The sequence below is a fragment of the Eptatretus burgeri genome, chromosome 10, assembly GCF_056783735.1.
Source record: "Eptatretus burgeri isolate ZD-2024b chromosome 10, Ebu_testis_v1, whole genome shotgun sequence".
Classification (NCBI taxonomy): Eukaryota; Metazoa; Chordata; class Myxini; order Myxiniformes; family Myxinidae; genus Eptatretus; species Eptatretus burgeri.
In genome coordinates this window covers 64,892,669-64,901,668 of record NC_140970.1, presented here as the reverse complement: position 1 = coordinate 64,901,668, position 9,000 = coordinate 64,892,669, and the positions used below count along the sequence as shown (strand labels likewise).

Genomic DNA, 9,000 nt, shown 5'->3' with positions numbered 1-9,000 from the left:
AGAAAACGGGTAAAGTCTTTGAAGTCTTTGGATAGACGTGTCATTTGTGATGACCATTTCACAGCCGAGGATTACGAAGGCATAAACACATCTGATCACCCCTCTGTGAATATGACTTGTTGGTTGACAAGTTCCCCAGATACTGCTCTGTCACAATCAATTGTTGAGTTTAAGTGAGAAAAACCTTGAAATGTATTCTTAAAGAATAAATGGGAAAACACATAAAAAAAAAACTTTCTGAATAACACAAGCATGAAAAAAATTTCTCAACAAATCAACTTATTGTTGATTTTATTATTTTTTAACAGCATCAGCAAATTGGGCTATTTCATTTCAATTGTAAAAAATTGATCAATTTTCAACTTTTTTTTCTTCTAAATTTGGTGGAATATTTCCCAATGAGGCTAAACATGTTTTGGTATTTATATGCCACAACAGTCTCTTGAAAGTTGGGGTTTGTTCTAACTGTTCACTTTCGCTGGGGTCAAGCTCAGCTGTCAGAAAGACTTCAACGTCAAGGCTACGATGTATAATATATTTGGGTCCATTATTAATTAATTCCATTTCTGACTCTTGAGTGACGAGAGGGTTAAAATTATTATATCAAGTCACAAACAAATCAAATTTTACATTATTTTATGCATCGAACAAGAAAATGAAAATCTACAAACCAATCTGTCTGGTGGAGTCTGTCATTGTGAACTGCCGGGCAGTCAGTCCTGCCACTTGTACACGAAATAGGCCGTTTTCTGCCACTTGCAAGTGGCTCAAATTTATATGGCTCAGGGCCAGAAACTCCATCGTATAAATTTCCATCATCCTCCGACTCGTCCTCGGCAATATCGGAATGAAAACACTCAATTTCATCGCCGCTGAAATCACTCTCCGATTCGCATCTCGCCATTGTTCACACGCTGTTTCCGAATGTTCACAAAGTTTTCGGAGAACGTGACGTCATAGCATCTTCGGTAAATTCCGGTCTGTTTTTCGATCACTGACAATAGTTTTGACTTAAAAGTTAATTTTAGCATATTTTGAGTTTCAAATGTAAGAAAATAATTGCCTAACGATTATTAATGTGATTACAACCTTTGAAACACGCGAAGTCATCAGCGACCCAAAACCTGCTCTTTAACCACACTTTCAGGAAAAGACATCAATATCAAAGAGCATTTTTCTGACCTGCACGGATTTAGACATGGCGAGGAATATCATCCGCCGGTCTAACGACCACCACTTCACTGAACCTTCGTGTAGCGGGTTAAAAAAGTACATTATGAAAGCAAAAGAGGAACTCAAACAATGATCTTTGGTAGTCTAAATATCAATGGCAGAGCGAGCCAGTTGCGCAAACTTCAAATGGTTAACCTCACACTACAAATAAAATTAGATGTACTTTTCTTGCAAGAGACGCACACCACTCCAGCATCCCATGCAGAATGGAACCGCATGATAAATACGACCATTTTTTTTTTTCAGCGATTCCAATTCCCGTACTGCGGGGGTTGCTTTTCTGTTGAACCTCCAATCTCCTCCATTTCCATTCATCAGAACTTTCCTTCCAGAATATAATCCCAGGGCACTTAGCATCCCAAAAATTTACCACCAATAACATTATTTTCACATTATTGAATGTTTATGTCCCTTCAAACAGGACGGACCAACATCGCTTCTATGCTAGGTTAGGGCCTCAAATGAGGCAAATGGATTTACACAGGTGCATCATTATGGTGGGTGATTTCAATTGCACTCTACAACCCAATCTGGACAGGAACGGTACAGAACCCCATTCTGGACCAGCTAAATTACAAGCCAATATAATAAGAAATTTTGGGTTCCATGATCTCTGGCGTCAACCAAACCCCATGATGCATCAATTTATCTGGTGTAAAGTTGTGAATAACCAGGTACCCCGAGCTAGGCTTGACTGAATCTATGTAAATTCACCCTTTATCAATCCCTCTCCTACCACAGGAATTTCCCCTTCCAGTTTTTCAGACCACCACTTGATTCCTGGAAGCTACCACCCACAGTTGTCTTTGAATAGTCATCCATTCTGGAAACTAAATGTCGCCATTTTAGAAAACCCCTCTTTTAAGACCGTGTTTAAAGAGATATGGTCGGTTATATTAAATCAAAAGCATCAGTTTACAGATCAGCGTTTATGGTGGGATAATATAAAGGCACAATTTAGGGATTTTTGCCAAAAAAAATCTGTTTCCGAACAACACAAGAGGAACGTAGAACAAAGGCCATTTGGGAAAAATAAATTCTACAGATCCAAACAAACATAAAATAAATAAAAACATTTTAAAAATCACCTCCCCCCCCCCGCCCCCCCAACAAAAACTAAGACTGAAGGAAAATAAAGCATTCCTTCATGCAATAATTGAGAACCAAACCCAGGGATCATTAACGAGATTGCGTTTTCAGCATCTCGACCTTTTGGACACACCAACCCGTTTTTTCTTTGATTTTGAGTTGAAGGTTCCTCACCCTCAAATTACAGCCCTGAAATGCCCCCGACAACTCTGTCATCACTCACCCTGAAGGAATCAAGAGGGAAGCCAAATTTGTTTTCTCTAGCCTTCATAAAACAACCAAGGTTGATTTAAATGGTGTCTTCCATTTGTTTGATGGTATTTCCACCTCAAACCCCAGAGCAAAGACAGAGCCTGGAGAAACCACTCACACTTGAGGAACTCTTCATCGCACTCAGGAGCCTTGGCAAAGGAAAATCACCTGGCCTTGACGGAATGCAGACATAATTTTTGAATCTTTCTATGACCTAATTGGCCACGAACTGCTCTCGGTCTTCCAGGAGAGCCTCAAAAAGAATGAACTCCCATTGAGCTGCAGAAAGACAGTACTTACGTTGCTTCCTAAAGAAAGGTGATCCTTTGCTCATTTCCCAGTGGAGGCCAGTATCGTTACTGTGCACGGACTACAAGATCTTTTCCAAAGCTATTGCTTCCTGCTTTTCCCCATTCCTAAAAGACATTATAAACATGGATCAAACCTATTGTGTTCCTGGTCGTAGTATCCATGACAATATTTCTGTTATTCGTTATTCGTGATTGATGTTTGTGACATTTCTCATGAAAGTGTTGGCCTCGTTTTCCTCGATCAGGAGAAGGCTTTTGATTATTGGTTAGATATTTATTGGTATGCCATCCTGATGAGGGCAAATAAGCCTGAAATCTGGACTGGCGGATCCGTTTGATATTTAACTGATGTGGACCATGTAAACTTTGTCCGTTTGACAGAGTCACCGGGCCGAGGCCTCTAGGTTGAAGGTGACGCTTTGGTGTAGGACTATGTCCAATGGTGATCTACCTTCTGATCACATCATGTGACTTCTGGTTGAATGGTTTGCATTGGCGGGAGCAATCGTCTGGGTGGGGCAGACAGACGGTTTTTCTTTGCGGATTATGTGGTGTGAGACGTAATACGCGGCGATGCTCACCATAACAGTCAGGATGTGTGTGTGTGTCTCTCTGTGTGTGTGTCTCTGTGTGTGTGTGTCTGTGTGTGTGTGTCTCTGTGTGTGTGTCTCTGTGTGTGTGTCTCTGTGTGTGTCTCTCTGTGCGTGTCTCTGCGCGTGTGCGCGTGTGCGTGTCTCTGCGCGTGTGCGCGTGTGCGTGTCTCTGCGCGTGTGCGCGTGTGCGTGTCTCTGCGCGTGTGCGCGTGTGCGTGTCTCTGCGCGTGCGCGTGTGCGTGTCTCTGCGCGTGCGCGTGTCTCTGCGCGTGTGCGCGTGTGCGTGTCTCTGCGCGTGTGCGTGTCTCTGCGCGTGTGCGCGTGTGCGTGTCTCTGCGCGTGTGCGCGTGTGCGTGTCTCTGCGCGTGTGCGCGTGTGCGTGTCTCTGCGCGTGTGCGCGTGTGCGTGTCTCTGCGCGTGTGCGCGTGTGCGTGTCTCTGCGCGTGTGCGCGTGTGCGCGTGTGCGTGTCTCTGCGCGTGTGCGCGTGTGCGCGTGTGCGTGTCTCTGCGCGTGTGCGCGTGTGCGTGTCTCTGCGCGTGTGCGCGTGTGCGCGTGTGCGTGTCTCTGCGCGTGTGCGCGTGTGCGTGTCTCTGCGCGTGTGCGCGTGTGCGTGTCTCTGCGCGTGTGCGCGTGTGCGTGTCTCTGCGCGTGTGCGTGTCTCTGCGCGTGTGTGCGCGTGTGCGTGTCTCTGCGCGTGTCTGTGCGCGTGTCTCTGCGCGTGTGCGCGTGTGCGCGTGTCTGTGCGCGTGTGCGCGTGTGCGCGTGTCTCTGTGCGTGTGCGCGTGTGCGCGTGTCTCTGTGCGTGTGCGCGTGTGCGCGTGTGCGTGTCTCTGTGCGTGTGCGCGTGTGCGCGTGTGCGTGTCTCTGTGCGTGTGCGCGTGTGCGCGTGTGCGTGTCTCTGTGCGTGTGCGCGTGTGCGCGTGTGCGTGTCTCTGTGCGTGTGCGCGTGTGCGCGTGTGCGCGTGTGCGTGTCTCTGTGCGTGTGCGCGTGTGCGTGTCTCTGTGCGTGTGCGCGTGTGCGCGTGTGCGTGTCTCTGTGCGTGTGCGCGTGTGCGCGTGCGCGTGTGCTTGTCTCTGTGCGTGTGCGCGTGTGCGCGTGCGCGTGTCTCTGTGCGTGTGCGCGTGTGCGCGTGCGCGTGTCTCTGTGCGTGTGCGCGTGTGCGCGTGTGCGTGTCTCTGTGCGTGTGCGCGTGTGCGCGTGTGCGTGTCTCTGTGCGTGTGCGCGTGTGCGTGTCTCTGTGCGTGTGCGCGTGTGCGTGTCTCTGTGCGTGTGCGCGTGTGCGTGTCTCTGTGCGTGTGCGCGTGTGCGCGTCTCTGTGCGTGTCTCTGTGCGTGTGCGCGTGTGCGCGTCTCTGTGCGTGTCTCTGTGCGTGTGCGCGTGTGCGCGTCTCTGTGCGTGTCTCTGTGCGTGTGCGCGTGTGCGCGTCTCTGTGCGTGTCTCTGTGCGTGTGCGCGTGTGCGCGTCTCTGTGCGTGTGCGCGTGTGCGCGTGTGCGCGTCTCTGTGCGTGTGCGCGTCTCTGTGCGTGTGCGCGTGTGCGCGTCTCTGTGCGTGTGCGCGTGTGCGCGTCTCTGTGCGTGTGCGCGTGTGCGCGTCTCTGTGCGTGTGCGCGTGTGCGCGTCTCTGTGCGTGTGCGCGTGTGCGCGTCTCTGTGCGTGTGCGCGTGTGCGCGTCTCTGTGCGTGTGCGCGTGTGCGCGTCTCTGTGCGTGTGCGCGTGTGAGCGTGTGCGCGTCTCTGTGCGTATGCGCGTGTGCGCGTCTCTGTGCGTGTGTGCGTGTGTGCGCGTCTCTGTGCGTGTGCGCGTGTGCGCGTGTGCGTGTCTCTGTGCATGTGCGCGTGTGCGCGTGTGCGTGTCTCTGTGCGTGTGCGCGTGTGCGCGTGTCTCTGTGCGTGTGCGCGTGCGCGTGCGCGTGTCTCTGTGCGTGTGCGCGTGCGCGCGTGCGCGTGTCTCTGTGCGTGTGCGCGTGCGCGCGTGCGCGTGTCTCTGTGCGTGTGCGCGTGCGCGTGTCTCTGTGCGTGTGCGCGTGCGCGCGTGCGCGTGTCTCTGTGCGTGTGCGCGTGTGCGCGCGTGCGCGTGTCTCTGTGCGTGTGCGTGTCTCTGTGCGCGCGTGCGCGTGTCTCTGTGCGTGTGCGCGCGTGCGCGTGTCTCTGTGCGTGTGCGTGTCTCTGTGCGCGCGTGCGCGTGTCTCTGTGCGTGTGCGTGTCTCTGTGCGCGCGTGCGTGTCTCTGTGCGCGCGTGCGCGTGTCTCTGTGCGTGTGCGCGTGTGCGCGTCTCTGTGCGTGTCTCTGTGCGTGTGCGCGTGTGCGCGTCTCTGTGCGTGTCTCTGTGCGTGTGCGCGTGTGCGCGTCTCTGTGCGTGTGCGCGTGTGCGCGTGTGCGCGTCTGTGCGTGTGCGCGTGTGCGCGTGTGCGCGTCTCTGTGCGTGTGCGCGTGTGCGCGTGTGCGCGTCTCTGTGCGTGTGCGCGTGTGCGCGTCTCTGTGCGTGTGCGCGTGTGCGCGTCTCTGTGCGTGTGCGCGTCTCTGTGCGTGTGCGCGTGTGCGCGTCTCTGTGCGTGTGCGCGTGTGCGCGTCTCTGTGCGTGTGCGCGTGTGCGCGTCTCTGTGCGTGTGCGCGTGTGCGCGTCTCTGTGCGTGTGCGCGTGTGCGCGTGTGCGCGTCTCTGTGCGTGTCTCTGTGCGTGTGCGCGTGTGCGTGTCTGTGCGTGTGCGCGTGTGCGCGTGTGCGTGTGCACGTCTGTGCGTGTGCGCGTGTGCGCGTGTGCGTGTCTCTGTGCGTGTGCGCGTGTGCGCGTGTGCGTGTCTCTGTGCGTGTGCGCGTGTGCGCGTGTGCGTGTCTCTGTGCGTGTGTGCGCGTCTCTGTGCGTGTGCGCGTGCGCGCGTCTCTGTGCGTGTGCGCGTGTGCGCGTGCGCGCGTCTCTGTGCGTGTGCGCGTGTGCGCGTGCGCGCGTCTCTGTGCGTGTGCGCGTGCGCGCGTCTCTGTGCGTGTGCGCGTGCGCGCGTGCGCGCGTCTCTGTGCGTGTGCGCGTGCGCGCGTCTCTGTGCGCGTGTCTCTGTGCGTGTGCGCGTGTCTCTGTGCGTGTGCGCGTGTCTCTGTGCGTGTGCGCGTGCGCGTGTCTCTGTGCGTGTGCGCGTGCGCACGTCTCTGTGCGTGTGCGCGTGCGCACGTCTCTGTGCGTGTGCGCGTGCGCGCGTGCGCGCGTGCGCGTGTCTCTGTGCGCGTGCACGTGTCTCTGTGCGTGTGCGCGTGCGCGCGTGCGCGTGTCTCTGTGCGTGTGCGTGTCTCTGTGCGCGCGTGCGCGTGTCTCTGTGCGTGTGCGTGTCTGTGCGCGCGTGCGCGTGTCTCTGTGCGTGTGCGTGTCTCTGTGCGCGCGTGCGCGTGTCTCTGTGCGTGTGCGTGTCTCTGTGCGTGTGCGTGTCTCTGTGCGTGTGCGTGTCTCTGTGCGTGTGCGTGTCTCTGTGCGCGCGTGCGCGTGTCTCTGTGCGTGTGCGTGTCTCTGTGCGCGCGTGCGCGTGTCTCTGTGCGTGTGCGCGCGTGCGCGTGTCTCTGTGCGTGTGCGTGTCTCTGTGCGTGTGCGCGCGTGCGCGTGTCTCTGTGCGTGTGCGCGCGTGCGCGTGTCTCTGTGCGTGTGCGTGTCTCTGTGCGTGTGCGCGCGTGTGCGCGTCTCTGTGCGTGCGCGTGTGCGCGCGTGTGCGCGTCTCTGTGCGTGCGCGCGTGTGCGCGTCTCTGTGCGTGTGCGCGTCTCTGTGCGTGCGCGCGTGTCTCTGTGCGCGCGCGCGTGTCTCTGTGCGCGAGCGCGTGTCTCTGTGCGCGCGCGCGTGTCTCTGTGCGCGCGCGCGTGTCTCTGTGCGCGCGCGCGTGTCTCTGTGCGTGTGCGCGTGTGCGCGTCTCTGTGCGTGTCTCTGTGCGTGTGCGCGTGTGCGCGTCTCTGTGCGTGTCTCTGTGCGTGTGCGCGTGTGCGCGTCTCTGTGCGTGTCTCTGTGCGTGTGCGCGTGTGCGCGTCTCTGTGCGTGTCTCTGTGCGTGTGCGCGTGTGCGCGTCTCTGTGCGTGTCTCTGTGCGTGTGCGCGTGTGCGCGTCTCTGTGCGTGTCTCTGTGCGTGTGCGCGTGTGCGCGTCTCTGTGCGTGTGCGCGTGTGCGCGTGTGCGCGTCTCTGTGCGTGTGCGCGTGTGCGCGTCTCTGTGCGTGTGCGCGTGTGCGCGTCTCTGTGCGTGTGCGCGTGTGCGCGTGTGCGCGTCTCTGTGCGTGTGCGCGTGTGCGCATGTGCGCGTCTCTGTGCGCGTGTGCGCGTGTGCGCGTCTCTGTGCGCGTGTGCGCGTGTGCGCGTCTCTGTGCGCGTGTGCGCGTGTGCGCGTCTCTGTGCGCGTGTGCGCGTGTGCGCGTCTCTGTGCGTGTGCGCGTGTGCGCGTGTGCGCGTCTCTGTGCGTGTGCGCGTGTGCGCGTGTGCGCGTCTCTGTGCGTGTGCGCGTGTGCGCGTGTGCGTGTCTCTGTGCGTGTGCGCGTGCGCGCGTCTCTGTGCGTGTGCGCGTGTGCGCGTCTCTGTGCGTGTGCGCGTGTGCGCGTCTCTGTGCGTGTGCGCGTGCGCGCGTCTCTGTGCGTGTGCGCGTGCGCGCGTCTCTGTGCGTGTGCGCGTGCGCGCGTGCGCGCGTCTCTGTGCGTGTGCGCGTGCGCGCGTCTCTGTGCGTGTGCGCGTGCGCGCGTGCGCGTGTCTCTGTGCGTGTGCGCGCGTGCGCGTGTCTCTGTGCGTGTGCGCGTGCGCGCGTCTCTGTGCGTGTGCGCGTGCGCGCGTGCGCGTGTCTCTGTGCGTGTGCGCGTGTGCGCGCGTGCGCGTGTCTGTGTGCGTGTGCGCGTGTGCGCGCGTGCGCGTGTCTCTGTGCGTGTGCGCGTGTGCGCGCGTGCGCGTGTCTCTGTGCGTGTGCGTGTGTGCGCGTGTCTCTGTGCGTGTGCGTGTCTGTGCGCGCGTGGGCGTGACTCTGTGCGTGTGCGCGCGTGCGCGTGTCTCTGTGCGCGCGTGCGCGTGTCTCTGTGCGCGCGTGCGCGTGTCTCTGCGCGCGTGCGCGTGTCTCTGTGCGCGCGTGCGCGTGTCTCTGCGCGCGTGCGCGTGTCTCTGCGCGCGTGCGCGTGTCTCTGCGCGCGTGCGCGTGTCTCTGTGCGCGCGTGCGCGTGTCTCTGTGCGTGTCTCTGTGCGTGTGCGCTTGTGCGCGTCTCTGTGCGTGTCTCTGTGCGTGTGCGCGTGTGCGCGTCTGTGCGTGTGCGCGTGTGCGCGTCTCTGTGCGTGTGCGCGTGTGCGCGTCTCTGTGCGTGTGCGCGTGTGCGCGTGTGCGCGTCTCTGTGCGTCTCTGTGCGTGTGCGCGTGTGCGCGTGTGCGCGTGTGCGCGTGTGCGCGTCTCTGTGCGTGTGCGCGTGTGCGCGTGTGCGCGTCTCTGTGCGTGTGCGCGTGTGCGCGTGTGCGCGTCTCTGTGCGTGTGCGCGTGTGCGCGTCTCTGTGCGTGTGCGCGTGTGCGTGTCTCTGTGCGTGTGCGCCTG

At 57.9% G+C, this 9,000-nt stretch overlaps 1 protein-coding gene across 1 annotated transcript in view; it reads left to right on the top strand.

Annotated features, from left to right (window-relative positions):
• Nucleotides 1–3,317: 3,317 nt before the first annotated feature.
• LOC147018728 (uncharacterized) overlaps nt 3,318–9,000 on the top strand; it is a 17,790-nt gene continuing 12,107 nt past the window's right edge. Inside the window, exon 1 of the mRNA XM_085900090.1 lies at nt 3,318–3,327. Within this exon, the coding sequence (XP_085756216.1) occupies nt 3,318–3,327 (10 nt within the window). The remainder of the gene's footprint in view (nt 3,328–9,000) is intronic.